This window comes from Convolutriloba macropyga, chromosome 5 (assembly GCF_964194025.1).
Source record: "Convolutriloba macropyga chromosome 5, txConMacr16.3, whole genome shotgun sequence".
NCBI lineage: Eukaryota > Metazoa > Xenacoelomorpha > Acoela > Convolutidae > Convolutriloba > Convolutriloba macropyga.
Window position 1 is genome coordinate 4,481,609 of NC_134472.1, and position 24,676 is coordinate 4,506,284.

At 36.5% G+C, this 24,676-nt stretch overlaps 1 protein-coding gene across 2 annotated transcripts; it reads left to right on the forward strand.

Annotated features, from left to right (window-relative positions):
* The first annotated feature begins 4,350 nt into the window (after nt 1–4,350).
* Nucleotides 4,351–24,139, forward strand: LOC142339062 (uncharacterized). 2 transcript variants are annotated; one of them, XM_075388723.1, is made up of 4 exons: nt 4,354–4,538; nt 7,357–8,142; nt 12,575–12,622; nt 12,828–13,284. In XM_075388723.1, the coding sequence occupies exons 1-4, from the start codon at nt 4,418–4,420 to the stop codon at nt 12,881–12,883; spliced, it is 1,011 nt and encodes a 336-aa protein (XP_075244838.1). In that variant the 5' UTR covers nt 4,354–4,417; the 3' UTR covers nt 12,884–13,284. The 2 variants fall into 2 exon arrangements, with proteins under 2 accessions (XP_075244837.1, XP_075244838.1); XM_075388722.1 differs by lacking the exons at nt 7,357–8,142; nt 12,575–12,622; nt 12,828–13,284 and adding exons at nt 17,199–18,104; nt 23,661–24,139 and having other exon boundaries at nt 4,351–4,538.
* The last annotated feature ends 537 nt before the right edge of the window (nt 24,140–24,676 follow it).

Below are 24,676 nucleotides of genomic sequence, written 5' to 3' on the forward strand. Positions count from 1 at the left end.
AGTTTTGTTCTCCCTTCCCTTGTTTGGTTTCTGCAAGGATTGTTCAAAAGATTTCAACCACAATATTTCCAATATTACTGCCAGTGAAGCACCAATGGCCGAACCGTCCGATTGAGTGTACCACAGTTTATTACACTCAAATTGAACACTCGTTACGGCTAGTCTCAGAATGCTCTTCATAGCTGACCCCGGAATCTCAGGAACCTCGTCAATGAAGTACAAGCTAAAGCGCAATTTCAATTGCCTCAACCGGTACATAGGTGTACAAGCTTTTAACTTCGAGAGATACTATTAGATCATCTTATTTTAAATCTGTAGCCTCATAAGCCGCTTTGACATCCTTCGAGTTAATCTCAATATGTGTACCTAGTAACCTCTGGAAAAGAGAAACAAATTTGTTGAGAATCTGGCAACTGGTAGTGGGTACTGACAGAACAGGCGATTACCTGTGAATTGCAGCTCTGTGGGACAGCTACTGCAACAATAACAACCAGATTTGGATATCCTTCGCTTTGCAGGTGAATAATGGCATCAGTTTTAGCTTTGAGCTGCTCAATCAAATTGATCTTCTCGCTAGGGCTACAGGCTGTGTTGTTGCTCTTGTGCTTGTTGCCAGTGTTGATCACATATTTTCTTTTCTTAAACGGGGGTGTGATACACGGACGGAACAGTGAGCCACCACTATGAACCATCACAGCATCATATGTAAATTTTCCGCAAAATACATGCTCGTAGCATCGTCAAACACGGCACTCTAACTCTTTTAGAGCTGCGTCATTTAAGTTTATTTTAATATGAATCTAGTCTCCCCTCCCGCACTATGGCACTGCAAAAACTACCAATGTCAGTCGGCCGTTTGGATATGGAAAGACTTGAATTATAAATGTCATAATGGCTAACAAATTTCAAAATAACATGAAAGAAACAGAAAGAGCAAACTGTATGGCAATGACAGCGAGACGGTCGGGGTTAAGAGCAAGAGCACATAAAAAAAATTTATTGTGTGCGCAGCAGCAACAGCCATGAAAAGAATAAGTTATCTATGATATTGTTGTGGAGGTCAACTTGAGGTCATTTAGAGGTCGTTTTGGCATTGAATGCGAAGACAGTGTCTGTCATTAGAGGTCATATGGTTGCAGTTATTTAAAAATTTGGGATAATTAGGATCAGACTTCTACGTTGAAAGTTTCTATGCTGATGTCATCTGAAGTCATCATACGGCACCCTCTGAGGCATATGATTGCACTGAGCAGAAGAGCAAAACTTGTTCTCGTGCGTATGTACGTTATTGCGTCCGAGTATGATTCGTCCGAGTATTGCTGATCACATCGTGCCAGAGAATAATATCAAGCTTAAGACCAATTGATCCTCGTTTAATTAATAATAAAAACCTTAAAACTGACTTATTGCGGCTGGGTTAAGTTCGAGTTCGAGTATTCTGGTCTGTAGGTTTGTTGCCTCTGTCGACCAGCTCCTCCGTGTTGTCCCTTACCCTAGGACAATTCGCGGAACAACCTGTGTTGCCAGTGTCTGTCAAGTCGTGTCTTGAAGATATCCAAGCTTTCACTTGACACGACGTGTTCTGGTAACTCGTTCCAATCTTTAGGTCCATCAACTGAGAAAAACTTTTTCCTCAGCTCCAGTCGTGCTCTTCTGATGGAAAGTTGCTGCCCATGTTTCCTCGAGTTTCGTTCGATAAACTGAATTAGATTTCCCGTAGCAGATTCGTCGTACATTCCATTGATGATTTTGAAGATTTCTATCATCCGGCCTCTTTGTCTTCTGTATTCTGTGGTTGGTAGCTTGAGTTCCCTGAGCCGCTCTTCATAACTTAAACCTCGCAGGGATCCAACTAGCCTTGTGGCTCTTCTTTGAACATTTTCTATACTGGTCTTATGCTTTTTAAGATTTGGATACCAGATTTGGTTCGCGTACTCTAGGTGGGGTCTGATTAATGCTTTGTACAGTTGTAGAAATACTTGTTTGCTGATGTTAATAAAACTTCTGCGGATTAGGGCAAGAATAGAGTTCGCTTTCTTCAACTTCATACAGATGTGCTCTTCGAAACTAAGTTTGCTGTCGGTCATTATTCCCAGGTCTTTCTCTTTGTACACACTCTTAAGATTTTGGTCTTTGTTAAGATTGTACGTTCTCTCTGATGTGGTCTTCTTCTTTGATGTCAATGTCATCTTTACACATTTCTCTGCGTTGAACTCAAGGAGGCTCGTCTTCGACCATGTTCGGAGTTCTTCTAGGTCTTTCTGGAGGATTAGTTGATCTTCTACTGTTGAGATCTCTCTGTAGAGCTTTGCGTCGTCTGCGAACAGTAGGAGTGGGGACTGAACCACGTCTGTCATTGAGTTGATGTAGATGATGAACAAGACTGGTCCTAGTACCGATCCTTGCGGTATTCCGCTCAGTACTGGTTCCCATCTTGAAGGAATTTCGTTTACCATCACTCTTTGCTCTCTTCCATTGAGGAAGCTTCGGATCCAGTCGTGGGTTTTACCTCCAATTCCAAGTTGATGTAGTACTCTGAAGAGTCTCTGGTGAGGGACTGTGTCGAAGGCTTTTTTGAAGTCAAGGTAGATAATATCCACTTCGTTATTCTTATCTAGCGCTTCTGTCCAATCGTCCATTGCTCTTAAGAGCTGCAGTGTTGTCGACCTTCCAGTCATGAACCCATACTGTTTCTGACTAATCAGGTCGTTTGTCAGAATATGGTTCATGAGGTGTTTTCTTACAAACTTCTCCATAACTTTGCAGCATACGGATGTCAGGCTAACCGGTCTGTAGTTAGCTGCGTCTTTCTTTGGTCCTTTTTTGTAGATCGCTGAGATGTTGGCCCTTCTCCAGTCGTCCGGGACTGTACCTGTTCTCCAAGATTCGTAGAAAATTTCTGTGAGATATTGAGCTATTTTTTCTCTTGCTTCCAGCAGAACTCTAGCGTGGATTCCGTCATATCCTGGTGATTTCGTGTCGTCTAATTTTTTTAGTTGCTCTAAGACTTCACTTGTTGATATATTGATGTTGTCGTCGATTTGGTCTCGGTTTGTGACTGCAATGTCCCAGTCTGGTTCTTCTTCGTGGACAAACACAGATGCGAAGAACTTGGATAACGTTTCTGCTTTCTCATAGTCACAGCTTGTCGTGTTTCCATCCTCCCTCTCAAGGTCGGGGATGGTTTCCCTTGTTTTCGTTTTCTGGTTGACGAAAGACCAAAACGCTTTCGGGTTGCTCTTGCACACCGCTGCCACAGTTTGTTCTTTTTCATGTTGGCGTTTTCTAGTTAGCTTCCTGACCATGTTCCGTCTTCGTGCGTACTCTCGATATGACCAGTCCGAGTTCTCCTTGATGAACTGCTTCCATGTCTTCTTCTTTTGTTTGATGGCTTCTCTAGTTGTGGAGTCAAGTGGTAATCTACTTTTTTCTCCTCTTGTTATTTTTGTCAATGGAACGTGGTTCTCCACTGCGGTCTGGATCGTGTCCCGGAAGAGCTCCCATTTCTCGTTTACATTTTGGGTGACTGTGGAGTTGGTGTCTAATTTAGATTTCAGGTACTTTCTGATGGCTTTGAAGTTGGATTTCCTGTAGTTTCGTCGATACTTGATGTCAGTTCCTACAGTTAGAGCAAACGATGTTTTGGTCATTACATGATGGCCTTTTCCTAAGGGTGCACAATGGTCTATTCTCTTTGGTTCCAGGGAACTATGCGTCAGCATTAGATCTAGCAAAGATGGTCGGTTGTTTCTGGCACTTCGAGTTGGCGTCTTCACATGTTGTTCCATGAAAGAGTCCTTCACGGCTTCCAGGAATATCCATTCGTTGCTCTCTGCTTCACCAGTTGCACGTGCCACTTCCCAATCAATTTTTAATTATTAAAAAGCTCAGAGTGAAAATCTGGAAATATTTGGTCTGTTCTTGTGAACGGTTTTAAGACCGGTATTGAAATGCTATTCTATATTGGTGCCTGGACAATATTCGAAATCATTCACCCTTTTCTTTGCGACAAGTTTTCGACAATTGTAAATGCTGAGTTCTCGAACGCAGATTTACAATTGTCGAAAACTTGTCGCAAAGAAAAGGGTGAATGATTTCGAATATTGTCCAGGCACCAATATAGAATAGCATTTCAATACCGGTCTTAAAACCGTTCACAAGAACAGACCAAATATTTCCAGATTTTCACTGTGAGCTTTTTAATAATTAAAAATTGTCTTTCACCTTTTTTCTTTAAAAATTACGCTATTGTTTTCCGATGTGTCTTATTAATTACCTTAGTCTGTAGATTTTGTGGGAGATGCGATTTTTTAAACCTTGAGTGCAGTTTGACGAATTGAATGTGTTTGAGAACTGTCTCATTTAATGGAATTTCAGGTGTATGAACTTGGCAAGTTGGTTATAGCCTCTCTATAAAATGGAGTTAATACAGAATTTGGCGTTGTTTTGTGGGTTGATTTTGATAGTCAGAGCAGAAGATTTGGCAAAACGGTGCTCATTATTCATCAAGGAAATTCCAGATTGCATCCAGTGTAATGGTAAGTTCTACGGTGTCTAATAGTTGGGCAAACCGATTTCGACTGACTGCTATTAGAGTATTGGGCTTTGTTTAATAGATCAAAGGTGTTCTAACATTTGTTTCAATAAAATTTATCGTTTCATAATACGGATCTATTCTGTTCCGGCCCCCCAGTATTTTTTTATGACCCCCAGTTACAAATTATATATTGTTATATAGCACGTTACTATGTAAGAAAATAGCACGTGCGCCTGTTATACTCCTGCTTCTTACCACAGTACCCTATTGTCTATTTGTATCTATTCTGCCCCCCCCCGCTTAGAGAGCTTAAAACTTTTGGCTAACGTGGTATTTTTTACATAGTAACTACCATCGTTCTATTATAGCAAATTGGATCTTTTCCGTTTAAGTGCTTCTCTCATTCTTTCAAAATTATGGGATTTTTGTATTCCCCCACTGAACTGACATTCTCTCCTGAAGTGAAAAAACCGAAAAAAACCTGAACGAGAGCAACAAAACCGGAAAAGTCCTGAAAGCCTTGTTCAGACTTAGAAGAAATATTGCCAGCACAACGCTCCAGAATAAAAGAAACTGCTATGCATGCTTTGCACACGATCCAATTTACACGAGAAATCGTGTAAAATTATACGTTTCTCTCGGGCTTAAAATCAGGAGTTTTCGTGCGATTTGCATGATTAATCATGTGAAACTCGTGCAATTTTTCGTTTGTTTTGAACCAATTTGTGTGTTTCACACGAAAAATCGCGTGGTTTTTCACACGAAAAATCGGCAAAAACGCACGAGAAATTGCATGAATTCTGCATGACTTATCGTGTGAATAACACGAGAAATCCTGAGGTTGAGCACGAGAGAATCGTGTAATTTACACGATTTCTTGTGTAAATTGGCCTTTTATCGTGTCTCATTTCACGCTCCTCGCTTTGCAGGTGAATAATGGCAGCAATTTTAGCTTTGTAGTAATGGATGAGCCGACACAATCTTTCGGTGCTGGAAATGCAATCGATGTGACATAAATGAATTTCACGAAAGCGTTTGACAGCGTACCGCACAAGCGCTTATTGAACGTTATGATGCTATTGGTATTCAAAAGGCAATGACTAAAATGGATTAAAAGTTTAATAACATATAGACATCAACAAGTAACCATCAAAGGTATATACTCAAACTGGAACCTGTCTAGAGCAGAATTTGTCAAGTTTCAAGCTTCGGACCAATATTATTCAGTTTGTATCTGAATTTTCTTTAAAATCTTGTCAGATCTAACTTGTACCTAATCGAAGACGTCACAAAACTACAACGTAAGCATCAACCCGAATGTTGAAATTCAACTGCAAGAAGATCTGACAAACCTTCAGATATGGCCAGGCGTCAGTCCACTTACGTTTCAACACGAAAAATTGTTACAGTGCGAATCTCTCTAAAACATGGAAAGGAAGCACGAGATTCAAACTCCGCTTTAAAAATCTACTGAACATTTATAACTAAACGCTTTAAAAATCGACTGAACATTTATAACTAAAAGGACTTAAGCGTTTATACAGACTATGACCGGGCATTTGACGGACGTATCAGAACGAAATAGTCTTCCTTCAATTATATAAATTGCCGGTGCAACCACGTTTTGAATATCGGAATCAAATTTGTTGTCCATGTAACAACATCAGTTCATGATAGAAATTGTACAACCAAGAGCAGCTAATTTAGTCAGAAGTCTCTGAGAAATCTCACATACCATGAAAGACAGAAAACTCGAGTTACCATCACTTGAATATCGAATTCAAACTCAATCCATTCCACCGAATTTCGGGACCAGTTTTCAAGCTTCAGTGAAAGAGCTTATAGAAGTTATTCATATCAACTCAAAATCACGATTGGAAATTGGACGAATTTTTTTGCTGAAATTCTGGCATTCTGTGCGAGATACTGTAAGGACAATTACCACAAAATGGATCCGTGCGGATGCACAAACTGTAAAGATGCAAAGAAACTGAATTTTCAGTGACTTGATACCTCTACAGGCTTTCAAATTGGTATCGGAGAATGTCTCTGATTGGACCTCTGAAGACTGCTACTATTATAAATATTGTTATCTTCATTATATAACTACTCATCAATTGTGATCGAGAGGCAAAAAATACGGGGGGGGGGGGGGGGGAAGAAGAAATCCAAAATATGGCACGTGCTTATTGAGGGGGGAGGTGCTAATATGCACCCACTTGGCTGGGATTCACAGATGGAGAAGGTCCAACAAGTTATTTATAGCAAGGGGGATATAAAAAACGAGGATAGGTCCTCAGTTCCTTTCAGTTCTCGTTTTCACATTCTACCTGCTTATTACTTTCTTTACATACAGCGTTTCCTGACAGTCGGGTGGTAATGGACCTCTGAGAAATGAGTCAGGGACCTTTCCGTTATAGCCCCATTATGGTAAACTTACGGTAATGGGGGTATACGATATATGCCCACTAAGCTTGTGACTATAACGGAAGAACCCTATATTTAGCTCGAGTGTAGACCCTTGTTTTAATATTGGTTATCTGCTTATACCTTAGTTAGTTAATTGGTTTATTAGAAACTGACTTTTGGTTTTTGCACCCATCTTTTCGGAGTTCCTTCATGTTTTTGGGTCAGCTCTGTGTTTTTAATTGGTTGTTCTCACTACCTCTTCGTTAACCTGATTGTGCTGTTCTCTTCTATCCCTCTTCATCTCACATCAACAAAACGCGACATCATAAATTGTGTTAGTTAATCTTTCATAATTTTGTAATGACATTTGAAAATAACTCCATTTTTGAAACATGATTTTTTTCTTTTAGTCCAGGAAAGCTCGAAGGAGGAGTTTGATCTTCATTTCAAAAACGATTCATTCTACCATAACGACTGTCAGACCCAAATAAATGCCAGATTCTTTTCAATTGTCTTTGAAAACTCAACAAATCAATATTACGTAATTACTAGCTTGCACAGTGACCTTTCAACAATCCATCATACAAAGAAAATCTTGTTCCGAGTTAATTACGTTTCACAATCGAAAGGTTTACGAAACAGCTTCTATGCCGCAGATGTTTCCTTCGGTGGAAGTCACAAAGTTGATTTACCCAAGATGCGAATTTTCCTGCCGTTAGAAGATGTAGATCTAAGTAGACCCATTGACGTGAAATCGCACAGCAAGCTCGCCTGCGCTGGTCTGTACAGTGAGTTTAATTTAGAGTCACCAGTACGTGGTGGTATTTCTAATGTTCTTTTCAAACCTGAAGATTCGAAAGGATGCAAGCATTTGGCGATTGGAATTCTGGGAACAAAAACGTTTGCCACGAGCCTTGAAATTTCAAAAACAGAGTTAGAAAGATTTTCAGTGGGCAGTACAGAGAGTGTTGAGCCAATCAAGCCTTTAAGGAGTGCTAAGTCACCTTCATTCGGAAACGTATTGACTGGAATAGTTGCGGCTGTAGTGGTTGTCATTGTAGTGATTGTCTTAGTTATCGTCTTCGGTCCTGGAACCTGTCTGCGAAAGAAACCACAGCCGGCTGTTGAACCAAATCCGCCACCCCCACATGAAGATGGCCAAGTTGTGAAATACCTTGAGCGTGATCACTCCCCAGGTATAAATATCTCATATTGAAAAATATGGTCATTGAAATAATGCGCGGATTCAGTTTTGGCTGAATTGGCAGCTAAGAAAGCCCAGCAAGACTAATTTTTTCACTCCTTATCTTTTTCGGCTAAAATTTCATTTCGGTCGTCAAATGAGCATGAAGTTTTCAATTTTTAAATCTTATTTACGTTTGATGAATTTTAACGGTTAAGTTTGCGAGCGTGCTTTTGAATATTCAATAGAGAATCAATGTTTTATTTGCCTTAATAACGTAGACTGTTTACCTTTGTTCTCAGTGCCCTCTCATAATAGAGATATAAACAAACAGAGTTCCTTTTACGGCTTCTCTGAAACATTCCGAAGTTATTTCAAGGCGTTCGAAGACAGGAATAGTTATTCGAGCTACAAAAATGTATTTTCAAAGGTTGAAATAATATCTTTTGGAAATAATATCAGGGTTTGTCTCTATTTTTCATATTTTCAAGAAGGCAAAATATAGGCGAGACCAATTTTTAACTCGTTGAAATTTAAGTTTTCTCAGTAATTGCAGCAGAATAAGTAGAGTGAAATAGCTCTCTTCATGTGCACATCATCAGCGCTTCATCAGCACATCATAGCCGCATAGGGATAGCTGGGGCTATTATTGACCTTCTGGTTTTTTACTCCAAGAAAAGTATTGACGGGGTGTCTTTTTCAATGGATATTTTTTTGGTGTGCATATAAAAGTTAATGTAAAAGTCAATGCTGATCGTGAAAACTAAGTGTCGTGGTCAATCGGCTGAATGAATTCAACAGCAAAGAGAAGCGGAGCGGTTATTTGAGCATGCCGCATTTTTGAGAGCGGGAATAGTAGGTGTAATTTTTTTAAGAAGTGAGCAAAATTTTTCAGCACGTGCTGTTCAACTCAACCCTATTATTTTTTCCGCTATTTTCCACTTATACTTTTGGGACCAATTTTAACCTTATTAAAGTTTTTAGACCTCTAATAAGACCTCTATTAAAGTTCTTTTAACCATATTAAAGTTCTTAGACCATTAAAGTTTTAAGCTACTTATTTTCATTTTGCCATTTTTACGCTTTTTAGTGGTTTTCACATTTTCGGAAATGTTTTTATTATTGTAGATAACGATAGCCTTTTATTGGTTTTTGAAGCAATAATTGTGAACGTGTGTGTCTTTTTTATGAAAAGTTTTTGCTTGACCGTCTTGTTCTAGAAAGATCACTTTGAATTCACGTCTCTTAAGAGTGACTTTTTCACGCTTTACTTCTTGATTTGTTCGTGACTTTAATTGCACTTATTCAGAAGTTAAGTCTATTGCTAGAACAAAGTGATTGTAACATTAGCAATCACAAGGCCCTGTTAGCCGAATGTTTAAGGTTAATGCTTCTGTCTAGAACGGTCAAGAGCGCGGATCCGTTTGACAGAGGACGGGAAATTCCTTAAAAGGCCCCAGTGAAGAATTTGGTCGCAATAATGTCTGCTGTAAGGAGGACAATCTACTAAAGTCAACTGAATTGCTCGCTAACATTGGGTGTTCAATTTTAATAGCTTTATAGAAATGAGTTATGATGGTAGTTCTCCACCTTTTTCGATAACTCAAGTGGTTCAAAATGATGAATATATGTTTTTTTATGCCTTAAATGTTTTTTTGTTAAAACCGTTTAATATGCTTACTTGTCTGTCGGCGTAAGTTAGGTTTGTCGCTGGTTTGCTTGCAAAACCGTTTTGACTTTTAAATTATGAAGCTAGAGGGCAAGCTATGGGAAAACTTCAAATGCAAATTCTAAAGAGATATTTGGAGAAGAGCACAAATTTGGATTCCAAAATTGTGAGGAATTTTGTAGGTTATGAATTCAAGAGCATAAGTTCTTTGCCGAGACCTGCATATTTGAAAAACGCACTTTCTTTCCTTGGAAGCCAGTCAGACGAATGAAACCAAATTTTAAGTGAGTTAAGAGGAACTTAACCAATGTTCAAATTTTTGGGATCACTTGAAATTATAAGCTACTGCTGAAAGAAATATCAGGCTGCAGTTGATGCGACGTTTTGTACGCTTTTCCAAAACTAAACAATTCTACGGAAAAAGTTATAGAGCAATATTTTTTTATTTTCTGTTCTGTCAATTGAATGTTCGTTAGCTGTGTACAAACACAAATTTTTATATAATTTGAAAGAATTGCATTGAAAGATTATATAAATTGGAACAAAACTGATAAGAAACTGAGAAACAGGAAAATATTGCAGAGACATATATCAACAAGGAACATATATCATCAATAGGAACCAACAAGGAGGCTCAGTAATGTTCATTTGCACATAATTTTCCGAGCCTGCTTATCCACATTTCTGAATTAATTGACTACCAATTGAACTTACGCAAAAATTTAAAAAGTTCACATAATGTTAGAGAACAATAAGTGTTTGAGTGAAATGAAGCGTTACATACTCAAACTGCTCAATAAGTTAATTAATGCTATGTCGAGTTAGAGCGCAGATGAGACCCTTCAATAATAAGACTACGAGACAATATAAACAACAAAACAAACCAAGATTATTTGCTAAGTAGCGAGTCGACGAATTAAATAAAGGGGCAAAGTTCAAAAACCAATTGAAAAGAGATAACAATCATTATTTCAATTAAAAGCTAGATAGTTTTATATTTAACTCTTTGCCAAGTCATTGGTGCCTGTTGTTAGTGAGAGTAGGTCATAAGACTACACAATCACGACAAATACATGCAAAACAAAAGTTTACAAAAAACATTTTAACAAAACAAAAAAGCATTGAAGCCATAAAAAATCATGAGCTATTAAGCGAAAGGAGTATACACGTTCTCTTGGGTTGTATTTGAACATTAGTGGGATTTTTTTTATGAAAATGACTATGTGAAAAGACCACCTAAAGACCACAATTCTTGACTCAGTATCAAATAATCACTAGATTTTCATGGAAACTAGTGTCGAACTCGTAAAACATCACTTAAAACCTTCAACCAATAGAGATGTTCATGTTCGCTTTGCATAAAAATTGATCGGACATGTCTTTGACAACACTTAATTAGCAAGAAAAAGTTGACGAAAAGCAGAACAGAAAGGTTGAAGTTCAGAAATACATTTTGAGCACAAAAAATGATTAGAAATAAAGTTTGAAAAAGCCTTTGCTATCAAGTAAGAGCCTTAAATAGGTTTATTTGGAGTTCAATTAAACCTTTACTTAATCAAAGTAATTTTAAGACTACAAAAAAGAGAACAAAAACGGCATAAACAAAAGGTTTAATAAAGATGAAAAACGTGAACATCAGCTAGTCACTGAAATATTTTGTTCAAGTGGGCTTCTTATCAACGCAAAAAGCTGTTACTGTTATGAAAGGAATGCAAAAAAGACCACCAATTTGAAGCAGTGTCCTGAAAACAATTTTCTGACAGTCGAAATCATAAAAGAGCCGAACATATTAATTTTTGTTTCACTAGTAACTAGATGGGACCTGTCGTCAGTGAGGCCTAACTAGAAATTGAGAAATAAGATTTAAAATGAGCTCAAGTATGCCCTTATATTCTCAGAAAAACTATTTTCAAAGGCGTAACAGCAATCAGGCATGAACTCAAAGCGTTAGACAGCTTCGCTTGTTCTTTTTGAAAGCCAAATGCATTTTTAATGAGACTTCTGTTAACTAAAAATAGATTAACAAATGTACACAAAAATAAATAGTTCTTTAAAATTTTATCAAAACTATCAAAGCCGTAAAAACCATGAGCTATTCTCTGAAATTAAATTATGTCCACAGGGCCTCATTTGAATTCAAATGGCATCTCTCAGTAATGAAATTTTGTTATGAAAATTGACTTCTTGTAATTGACATCAAAGAAACAATATCCTGAAATTATTTTTAAATTGATTGCCCCAATACAATTGGAATCCGTTTTCCACGATAAGACGAATGGTAAACTTTCCATCGCTGGGCTTCAATTGAAAGCACGTAATCGAATCAACAATTAATGTCCTAGCGCGTACATTTAGCTTTCCAGAAATTTGGCCCATTTTAAGTTTTGTAGACTAGCAATTACCGGAGATTTATTCTTGATCCATTGTTAGTAGGCATTTTATTTTTCTCGTACGTATTAGTGTAAATTGACTAGTGATTTAATCATCAATTTTTTTTAAAAAAAAAAACGAAGAAGGTTGTTATCGATATTGTTGCTTTGAAATGTGATCTGTAACTGTCATTTGTGCTTAAAACCTTCAGAAAAGTATCTTAGCTCAGCGATTTGACCTTTTTATCATGATTTGTGTTGAAGTCTTGCACGAATCGTCTTCTGTTCATTTTGAGTTCAATTCTTTTCTAGTCTACAGGTTTTTGTTTATCGTTGCTACTTTATGATAGTTCAAACTAAACGACTTTTTATCATTGGCTAGAGATGTAATCAGTTAAATGTTTCAGAACGTTTTAACCCAGGAATGCTGCAGTTGAACAACGCAGCCGGAAACGGTAAGTTTCTACCAAAGGTGACTTTAACTATATTTGTATTTCGTAATGCAGTAACATTTACAATTATCACAATTTCTGGATATTATCAAATTTTCTGGTGTTCATTTTTTTCGATAGTCTTCGGATTGGACATGTACCCTTAGGCTTTCTGGGATTTAGCGAATGCTCCTGCTTACTCGAAAATGCTTCATTTTGGCTTTTGTAGGTGTTGCTCTTGAGAGAGGAGGTGTCCCTTTTGAACGGGGAGATGAACTTGTGTAGAACAGTGATGGAAATGCGAGGAATGAGAGCTACATTCTAGCAATACAATCCTAAGCGCAAACCATCAACAGGATGTTCCCTGGAATTGAACTAACTGGTTGTACTGACTCATCAAAGTTTTGTGCCTTCAAGGAAAAAATAATGTACAAATGGTTATTGAAACACCTAACTGCTCCGTACGAGCAATGTCACCCCAGATCTATCTCAATAATGAATGTAAAATTGATGAAATTCCTTATTTGAATTTGAGCTTCATATAACTGTAACGGTCATTGTTTGATAAATAACATATCAATCTAAAAGGCGTTGCTCATTTGGTCGACATTACTTTTTATCAGTGCTGAATTGACAGGATTTTGCTCTTACTCATAGTGGCACAACAATTTACAATGTGGCGAATTGAAGGTTTCCCAAACTGTTAGGCCTCCAAATGGTGCTCAGACGAGAATTTGTGATCATTAGATCTGTTTCCTAATCGATGTGAACAAGTTTTTAATAGCCGCACAGCGATAGCTGGGGCTATTATTGGCCTTCTCTTGGTTTTTTTTTTTATTTCGTCGTCATGATTTTTGTTACGACCATATGACGTCACAGCCACTTTTTGTTCATTCGTTCATGCAATTTCAACTGAATTGCATGTGTGACGTCATTTTTCGCTCTTAGTGGAGAGCGAGTTTTTTTGTTCATGCGCGTGATTAAATTTTTGGTCACACTTGACTTACCTCACTCTCAAAAATGACTTCCTCTCTTTGAAATTGACTTTTATTTACTTTAATTCAAAGAGATAAGGTCAAATGGGTGTGTGTCACTCTAAATGAAGGTTATTTGAGATCAGCTAATAGAGGCAGCAATAACTTATACAGATTTTTAATCAAAATATAACAGATCAGCCTTCAATGAAAAGACTAATTTTTTTGGTCTGTCTTTTTTACTGTTTTTTTAGACTACCGATCTACGAATCTATTGCGGCTATTTTCTGGCAATCTGCCAGCTATGTTCATTAACTGGCGTGAATTATCTAATGCGTATTTTTTCTGCAATTTTATCTAGCCTTGTTAGAATGTGGTGGACCGCTTTCTTTACAATCTATTAACAAATTAGTATGTTTTAGCACTAATAATAGTCCGCGTAGCCTTATAAGCGATGGGACTAGCCATTACAAGTTATATATACATATATATATATATATATATATATATATATATATATAAAATTATAGATGGTCATTTTTTACCGGGGTGGATTTAGGAAACAATTCGTTCACAATTTATACACCCAAACTGTTTGGAACTATTCAAATGTTTGTCGACCAATTGAAATTGACTGGCCATAACATCAATCTTCCTGTTGCTTTGTAAATAATCTTAGTTATGCGAAGTGTTTTATTTGAGAGTTCTGCTTATAGTAAATCAGTGATCAAATATTGCTCAACAGGTTACTAACGGACGTGATAACAATCATGACAATAATGAGCCTATTTATATGGTATTTAACACCAGGAGCTGAATTTTTACACTTTAGTAACTTTTTAACACAGGTAACTTTAAAACGAGGTAACTTTTCTCTGTTCTGCCTAACAACTTTTCTCTGCGGAAATTTATCAGGTATTTTTTTCAAAAACAGAACTCTGAAATGTGTGCAATCTATCAAAATCTTAATGCTGATTGTAAATATCTTGCTTATTTGAACTCAACCTAACCTATCCATATTTTTCTGTATTAATTTTTGACGTTTTGTAATTGTTTCAGTAAATTGTTCGAAAATTGTTGTTTTCAAAAGACTATTTTCTGCAAAAATTGCGAATGTGTAGGGTAGTGAAGTGTACAGACTTTATATAATATCAATAAAACTGAATGCAATTAGATTGGTTGTCAAAGTTTTTCGGAAACTCTTATTTGGAAAGGAAAATTGAGATTCCTGTGTTTGTTAAATTGATTCGTCACCCGCTAAAAATAAGTTGATGAGTTTAGTAACGTATCAATATGCGCCTGCGATATAATTTTCGCAGATTTGCTCTGGTAGGAATTTTCTTTCCTCTATTTTTTCCCGTCCCGAAAGTTCTGGCGACATTTGGAGACATCAAAAACCGAATGTTTTGCTGCTATTTTTCAATGCCGTAAAATTATTGAACACGGCAATGATTTTTAAATGATCAAAATATTGTCAAATTGTTTTCTGCGGTCTTCTGAATTTGAACCTTAACAACTTATTTATAGATAATGTTTTTTTAATTGAATATTACAAATGATTCATTTGTATTATGTAGCTACACGGGAAACTCACCCAAAAGAGATGTTAAAAATTGGTGACAACAGATACTATATGCCTCTTTTAAATTGCTCTCGAACAATTTGAAGCTATTTTTTTAAACGTTTGTATTTTGCTACAAATTTTTACTTGAGCGTTCGCTATAATGGTTATGGCTCGCTTTGTTCTTTGACATTTGGTCGAAAGAATTGAAATAAACTGGTAAAGCCCGAGCGCAATAAGTCTTTGAGCAGCTCTCTTCAGGGCTTTTCTAAACCTGATGTATGGTTCAGTGAAACATCCGAGCACTTTTAGGAGGATACGCATAGCTTATAGGGCGATCTTCCCCTAGGCCCCCGATTTTACCCCACTCGTCCGCTTTTATATTGAATAAGGGTACCCCCGTGTGCATAAGCTAACTACAATCAAAGTGAAAAACTGGGTTATCGTTCGAGAGGATTTCGGCCGACTTTTGTCGCTTATGTTTTCTTTTATGAAGCCCTGTTATTCCTTCGAAATTGTTTTTGTTGAATTGTGGCAAAAAATCGAAACAATCAGTGAATTCGCAAATACAAATTGAAATCAGGAAATTTGAGTGCCCAAAGTAGAGAACAAAAGTTTGTAACTCCACAGTTCTCAGCTTTCGGTCAAGAGCCCTTTTTTAAGTCAATTCCTTCAGTAAACATAAATTTGGGTAAATGCTTTGGCTAATTGCTTTGAATTCTAACTACTCTGAACAATTTTATGCAAGTTAACACAAAAGTTTTTTTTCCTTGAAGGTGTTAGTTAAGTGCGATATCTTAAAACTCACTTTAGGGTTAAAGAACTACCAGCTAACAATACTCTACCTGAAATTAACTAAAGCTTCAAAACAAATGAAGGTTCTTATATCTTGATTAACAATTGGAGACACAGTATTTGCTTAAAAAGGTTGTGCTCAGATGAATACATTAAATGTTGGTTGATAAATGCAGGGGTATTAAGTATTTTGAAAGTGCATCCATTCTTACTATCCGACATGAAAGCAAGGTTTAAATTTCTAAGCTACATCCCCTCTAAATTAGATTGCCCTCGCCTGCTGTTAGCCCTCCTATAGTTTGAGAGCGATTCATTCGACTCTAGTCGGTTTATTTTCATTTTTCTCTCAATTGAGTTGAATAGTTCAGTTTTTTTTAGCTCTCAATCGGATTCTCGGTTTACTCAACTTAAAAAAATGGGTTAAAAGAATCTTTGTGTCTGATTGAAACAAATTCTGGGAAGCTCGTAGAAAATCTCGATATTTTTTACGCATAATTTTTTAGAAGGGAAATTTTTGTTTTGCGTAAATTTAGTTGCTTTTTGGTATCTCTAAAAATAATTGAACGCTCATGAAATTAATTGAACGTTACCTAAAAAGAATCATTTAAATTTTTTCGATGTATTTTTGTTTAAACGAAATGAAAAACTGAATTATGGATTTGAATCAAATTCTCTGGGTGTCATTATACATTTTAAACAATTTTCTTTTCAATGCATGCTGAGAAGGTGCCATTTTTTAAGAAATCCTGTTAGAACTCCGTAGCATCCAAAAACTTAATTTTTATTGTTCAGAATAGCTCAAACTCATTTTTTTGTGTTTAGAATGGCAATAGGTTTTAAAACATTAGTACGTGATTGTTTTTCTAAATTAAAATCTTGAAGTAGAACCAATTTCGAGTATTCTTAATTTTTTGTCATCTTCATTAAATTTTCGTCTTGATTCGTCCGCCTCTTCAAAGCTGGTTATGACCCCTTTGTTTAAAAGTGATATTTGTGCCCCCCTTCCAAAGCTTAGTGGGTGCATATAACCCCCCCCCCAAAACTCACGTGCCATATTTTTACATAATGATTTACTATGTAATGGCACATGCTCTGTTACTGGGGGGAGCATAACGTACGGGGGGGGGGGGGGGGCACAAATGAGAGATCCTCAGATTATTATGATGTGCACATGGGCTCATGCAAGACATTTCTGATAAAGTTGTCGTTCTCTAAGGATAAATGTATTCAATTCAAACTCTGACTTATGATTTTAATAAAATTATTTTAGTCGAGTATAATACCCCAAGTGAGGATTTCTACCATCAGTTTCTGAACGAATCGTATAGTCATGAAGACTGTCAAGTACAGATCAACGCTTCATTCGATGAAGTTGTCATCAATTCTGAGACAGGTGCAAAATACATTCTTTTTATTTTGATCCCAGAGCTTAACGCCATTCACTCTGTCAACGCAGTTCTATTCAAGCTGAAATATTTCTCGAAAAGGATTCAAAGATACGTAGAAGCATTCCACTCGACAAGAACAGATTTCAGCGGACTTCACAAGCCCTACCTGGAGAATATGAAGATCCTTCTGCCTATAGAAGACGCTGACGACGCCAAACAAATTGAAGTATGGTCACACAGTCACAAGCCCTGTAAGGGGGCACACAATGGCTCCTTTCTAATTCCAGCAGTTTCTTTGCAAAGTCCAACAGAGGTACAATTGAGATCCAAATCCAAATCAGATTCGAGGACTCAATGCAGTTATTTGAATATTTCCAGAATCGGAAACAGAACACGCTTAACAAGTCCAAGTACAAATGAATATGAGAGAGATCGCTATATGGATGTCAAATCTGCATCCATGTCTAACGGTGCTTCGATAACCGAGCAAAACGACGGATCGGAAAATCAAGAAATGCAAAATTTTTTTTTGCCAGTTGTGCTGAGTTTAATTCTCTTTGTCATTTGCGCATTTCTGATTGATCTAGCCTGCAGGAAATTTATGCGTAATAATCGACTAGAACTGGTCACCTGGAAAATATTTTCGTGTTGCTTGCGAAGGCCTGATGACAATAATGAACAGAGAAATGTACCTACAGATAACGGTATAGAACTGCGGGAAGTTGAAAATATGGAGCAGTCTACGGACTTAACACCGTGGGCAATCAGAGAGGACGTCTATGCTCCTAGTAAGCTGAATTTAAGGTTTACTTTAAGAAAGGGTATTGTTACTGGGTTCAAGTTAGGGTTAAAGAAGAGAACTCTTATTTAGAAGCTTATACTTGCTTAATCGTAGTGAAAAATTTATTGATTAAAAAAATTTCACTAAAAGTATCTTGATAAAGTTATTGAAGAACACAAAAGAATAGAAAGGCAACACATTAATAGCGCTGCACATTATTGGCGGACCTAAGAGGGATATTTAGGCTTTTAAGTGAACTGAATCAGATTTTTGAGACCTGTAAATTAGCCGAGATGAGATTTAATAATATCTGGACAGATTTAGTATTGGTCTTCTGTTGGTTTTTGACACTCTAAGAGGAGTTTGATGAAGTGTCTTGTTTGACGACTCGAAGCTGCCTTATGGCTTTCTATTTTTTTAATTAGTCTGTGAATAAAGAAACAAAAGTTCAGGGATTGAATTAAGTTTAAGTTTGTGGAAAGTGGTTTCAGTGAACAAATTCGAGAGATGAAAGGTAATGGTTAATTTGTTCATACCCTCTTTAGAAAGAGCGAGAAATGTAGGTGTGAAAAATTTCCGTAAAGTGAGCAATTTCCGTAAAATGATCCAAACAAGTCTCAGTATTTTGGCTGGTGCGGGTTGGTTCAAGAAAACTTAATTCAAAACCATTTGATCTTAATGTTGATAGATCTGACGATGTCAATCGATTAGTATCTAGTGCGTTTCTGTTGAAGTCTTCACTGACAACTATTCTGTCATAACGATCGCTAAGGCTTTCTAATGTATTATCTAGTTCAAAGATAAAATTTTGCTAGTTTACTCTTGGAGGATTATACACTACTAACAAAGCGATCTTCAAAGCTCCAACTTTTAGATGAGCTAAAAGACTCATCCAAACCACAATTCAGCTCTTCAGTCAAGCTTACTTCGTCTCTTATTTGAATCATAATACAACCACCCCTGGTAACCCTTGATTTTGACAAGCAAGTATTATAGTTAGTTTCTTTGAATAAGTTTGGATCATCTTCAATTGTTAGCCAGGATTCTGATAAAAAGATTATGGTAGGCGGAGACTCAAAACGAGAGATCAGTGTCTCTAATTCTTCATAATGTTTTTTAATGGATCTAGTGTTTAAATGTAAAATTTTACAGGAATTTGATGCAGAAACGTTTTTGGTAGGTTTGATTAGACCATTGGCTGAATTTTTAGGTGACATAGTCTTCGCTTTCCTCTGCATCCCGAAACGGCTGCTCCTCAATACTATCCAGAAAAGTCTCTTTCGCATTAGGTGAATCACTTAAGATACCCATAACAAAGTCCAGCAACTCATCTTCATTTGCTCTCCTACTTTTAAGCTCCGCCAGAAGATTTTTTTCAAGGGATTCGCGCACACATTTGAGAGAAGGGACCTTAGTTGATAATGGGGTTACAGGCGTGAAATATGGTGGTGTCAATAACTTTGGAACAGGCGTGATGAAATTGTTTGCATTTATTTGCATTGAATTAGTATCCGTGCGGCTTGCTTGTCTTTGATTTAAGTTGGCATTCATTGAAAATCTGTTCAATGCTTGATCCATTTCCTTGGCAATCGTCTGTAACTCAGCAATATCTTTTGTCGAGTTAAGTTCAAGATAAAGAGTCGTCCCTTCGGACTGGATTTGAACAATTGGTGCCCAGTTCTTAGTGGTCACTTTCAATTGCTTGGCTTCAGCGTCCTCTTTCAATGCCAGATCGTATTTGCTCAACCTTTCATGTGTATACACTGGTTTTTCATTATTTGGATTTTGAAAAGCTCAAAATTCAAGAATTTTGCTATTATTGGATGTGGATTGAACGGCGATCATCTACCCAGTGGATGGCAAGCTTTAATGTCACTCTGTTCAATGTTGACATTCAGAACGTTCTGGATTAGGCAAATAAGATCTGATAGATAAGTACCATTTGGCAGATAAGTACTAAATGGCAGATTTTGAAATATTAAACAATCTTTGGATTGATATCTCTCAAGTTGACTCACTTTAATTTTTATTTGCGTCACCTCTGATTCTAATTGCGCAATTCGTGCATTTTTCCGGCGTTTTCTGTAATGAGAATTTTCAAAATTTCTTTTGATGTTTCGTCGAGACCCTCACTCTCATGCAATTTTTCCATCAGATCTCAATGCCTCGCTGGCTCATCTCTAAAACTATTTATGACAACAATTAGGCTTAATAATGGCTTTGCACGTTCTGGTTTGCACTAGGATTCATATTTAGGCTTTCTATCGGGTTTTTGTGCTCTTCTCTATGTTGTCTAAAGGATTACTGTGAACGAAAGCCATAATGAAATTTTTTGAGCTAAAAACGTAATTTTTTGAGCTATTTGTGATTTTATGCCTTATTTTTATAGCAGTTATTTGTAACTTAGTTGGACCCTATTGATTGTAAACATTTTCGATAAACATTTTCATAAATTTGTTGCGTTAGAAAGCAGCTTTTAAGGAAAAAATTAGTGAAAAAGCAGTTTTTGCGACAAAAATTTAAAAATTTTCTTGAGTTTTGATTTTTAAAAAAAGAGAAGAAACTCTACGAAGTAATACCAGTGACCTTGCTGTTATTTTTGCATAAGGGTGGATATTTAGGCTTTTAATTGAACTTAATCAGATGGTTCGCGACATTTAAATTAGTTGAGATGGCTTTTGTTTCTACCTGACAATAGCATTTTCTTCGTCTTTACGACTGGAAGTGTAGTAGGTGGAGCGCCTTTTTGTATGACTTGAAGACAAGTGAGCGATCAATCAAACTGGAGATTTGGAGTGCATATGTTTTGAGAAGTGAGCAAGCGAAGAAATTGAGGTTCGTTAAGTTTATGGCTTGCCTAATGTGAGAACATTTTCATGCTTGCGATTGCATGAAACAAATTTTCATGTATTTGATTGGCAAGTGTTTTTGTAACAAATTAAGTACTTTTGTTTTCTTTTTGCATTTTTTATTGTTGGTTTCTGTGGAGTGATGGTGATAAGCGATTGAGCTCAGAGGTCATCAGAATTTTTTATTGTAATTTTGGGATGGTAGCCCGGTGACAAGTTTTTTTTTTAAATTTCATCAGGTTTTCAGTTTTTCTCATTTTTGTCTGTGTATGTATGATTTTTTCCATTAAGTAGTTTGTTCTGGATTGAACAGAATTGGTATCAAAAGGTTTGTTCAGAATGAATGATATACAGTTGAAGGCTTGTCAAAAAACGGGGCTTGTTATAGATTTGTTATAGATTTGGGAAGCCTTCTTAGGATTTGGGATAGCCTTCTTAGGGGCTTGTTATAGATTTGTTTTTAGTTCGTTTTTACATTTTTCGAATTCGCCTGGTTGATGAAAAGATGGGTTATTTGAAAAGCTAGTTGGTTTTATGCCAAGGTCATTTTTCAGTTGTGTGGTTTCCGGAGTCTGCCCGATTTGTTTGTTTTCGTCATTAAGATTATATGATGTCACAGTCACTACAAATCGGCTTAATTCATTGGTGCAATTCCGAATGAATTGCGTGCGTGGAAGGAGTGTTTTCTTCATTCGCGTGATTACGTTTTTGATCAGACATGATTTACCTCACTCTCGAAAATGACTTTCCACATTTTCAAAATGACTTGTTTACTTTATTGAGATAAGATCAACTGAGAACATGGCATACTATTCAAAGGTTATTTGAGGGCAACTAATAGAAACAACACAACTTATCGTAGAAGATATTTGAAACAGTGTGCAGAAGACACGATATGTGACGTAAAAAATTGTCAAACCTTTAAACAATGATATGCTTTTTGTCATCGATTGAACGTTGTCTATTGCATTGTCAGTCACGTGTTTTTAGTTAGGCTTCAATTTTATCCAAGAGCTCCATTTGTTGTTTTTTTTTCATAATTTTAAAAATTGTTAGATTTATCTTTTGGAATGTGGTAAAGAGAGACGCTATTTTGCCTCCTTTACAAAATCAGCTCTGCAATTGTTTTTCCTTTACCGTTTTGCTTTTGACCGAAACCTCAATTTTGCAGGCACCAGTGCGTTGTTTTCCTTAACCATTTTGCTTTTGACAGAAACCTCAGTTTTGCTGGTACCAGTGCGATTTCTAGTTATTCATTTTGTATTCATATTGTAATGCCTGTTTACTGCAAATATGTAAGACCCAACAGTTTTTTTTCATGTCTGCATTCAAATTCATCTTTGATATTTTGTTTTGAACTATAGAATGAACTAGAATTCAAATATATCAATGGGATTTTGACCCGATAACGATCTTATATGATGCATATTTTTGTTTGATAGTGGAGTGCTACCGAACAGAAACTTCCTAGGAAAGTTATCTTCATTTTTTTAGTGCTGCAATTTGAAAAATGTTACACCAAGAATTTGAAATTTATTCAGTTTGCCTATTCAATTTTCGAATGTTCGTTTTTGCGCCTCTGTTATAGAAAATTCTCCTCTCTCAAGTGACTTTTTCACTTTTGACTTCTTAATTTTTACGTGATGTAAATTGATATAGTTCCGATATAAAGGCTGTTGCTAACATAAAGGCGATTGTAAGCCAGGAAGTAGCAAAGCCGGAATAGCTTAGTGTTTAGTGACGAAGACCGCTACCTGGTAGGTCGCGTGTTGGAACCCCTCTCTGTTCGGTAATTTTTAATCGTTTGAGAACAGTCACACGACTTCAATACGTTTGTTGCTTTCTAATTTTTTTTTATTTTGGGTTTATTTTATAAAGTTAGTTAATGGTATTCAATAAATTGAAAACAAGTTTTATTAGTGCAATCCATGGAACGGTTTTGTTTTTTTTCCGGCTCTGAGTTTGGAAGTAGGTCTTTTCCTTTGTGCTGACTAGCCTGTTCATCATTTTTCATCTTGTGCATTCTGTTCTTTGAATTTTTTTAAATCAAAATCTGTCATGCTCTTTCAAATGTCATCACGCTTTTTTGCTGATTTTGAGCTTTTGGAAGGGGATAACCAATAAAAACTCGAGGGATAAAATCTGGGATTGAGTATCTTTCTGATATTTGATTCGTCTTCCGTTTTACGTGATACTGTCGCGCTTGAATTTGCGACTATTTAACGGGAAATTCTGAAGAATGAGCAATCACATATTTTATTTCACAATTTTTTTTGAAAGAAAATTCAATTTTACTCTATGGAATAGAGCCTCCAACGTTCTTCTAATTGAGCTATTTTTCTCGACACGGAACACTAAGCACCAGTATATTGCAAAAAATGCGTAAAAATATTGGAAACCAGGAAAGGTTTTAATTTAAAAAGGACCATCGAAAAAATCTCTTTGAAAAAAATCTATTTGAATTGATGCTTAAAAAGAATCTGATGTAATTACATTAATTACTTAACCTTCAGATATCGTATATAAGAGATTGAAGAAGAATTTTCCGAAAAAATAACCAATACGGGCGAAACGATAATCAAATTTGTTTAGAACTTCTGCGAAGTTATAGCTGATTAAAATTATGCTCCAACTTCATTTTGTTCATGAACACTGTTGGAACTTTCTGTACTGCGCACAGACTCGAACGAGCCGTCCTGTTGTTTCTGTTTTAGATCGATTTGAGGATCCGATTGCAAGTTTTCAATCAGGCAGTGAGCCAGGAGACGAACCGGAGATACTGTCAGAAGGAGAGGTTTTATCTTAGCTTTATTTAATTAGTTAACCACGTCAAAACTACTTTCCAAGCATCAAACTTGGTTTCATATATTTGCCTTTCTATTTAGTTTTGCTTATTTCTGCCTTTATGTTAATGTGCTTTATTGCCTTCAAGTTGAGGACTGTTTAGACGATGATTGAAATTTCGAGGTTTAATTTACGCCTAGTGCAAATTTCCGGGTTATTACTGAATATTACTTCAATGTCTTCTTTTTTGAGATCTTGCCGATAATTGGTGCACACTTTTGCATTGCTGCTATGGAAGAAAAATATGAAGTATTAGAATATGAGAAAAGAATTTTATCAATTTTTCATAAACCGAGGCCGATAATTTTCAAAAGCTTTTATTATAAACTTAAGGCTTATTAACTCCAGAAATCAAATTCTTTTCTGTCGTGAGCTCATCGCTTAACGGCTAATAAGATGCTAATTTGAATAGCCTAATTCTTTATTGTCTGATTACTAATTGCTCTTGAACGTAGTTCATAGCAATTGTAAACGTGTGTCTTTTTATGCAAAATTTTCGCTTGACGGTTTTGACATTTCGAGTGACTTTTACGCCCTTGACTTTTTGCGTTTCGCGTGGTCTAAAATTCTCTCTCAATCACAATTTGAAGCAGGTGAACTCAATTGGCGGCAATTTAATACTAAAATTCAAATGAAAATTGCGCTGAAACTGGTGCCATTTTTCCACTTTAAATCTTAATAGTGGTAAACGTTAACCTTTAATGCTGTTTTTTGAAGCCCACTATTGAACTTCTTAGTCCCATTTAGGCTCCCCCCCCCCCCCCCCCCCCCCGACTGAAGCAGGTTGGAATTGATTAGAGCTCCCACTAGTCGTTCAAGAGCAATTCTTCCGACGTTTAGTCGATTATGTTTATATCCCTGCTTTTCGAACAGTTAATTTGTTAGC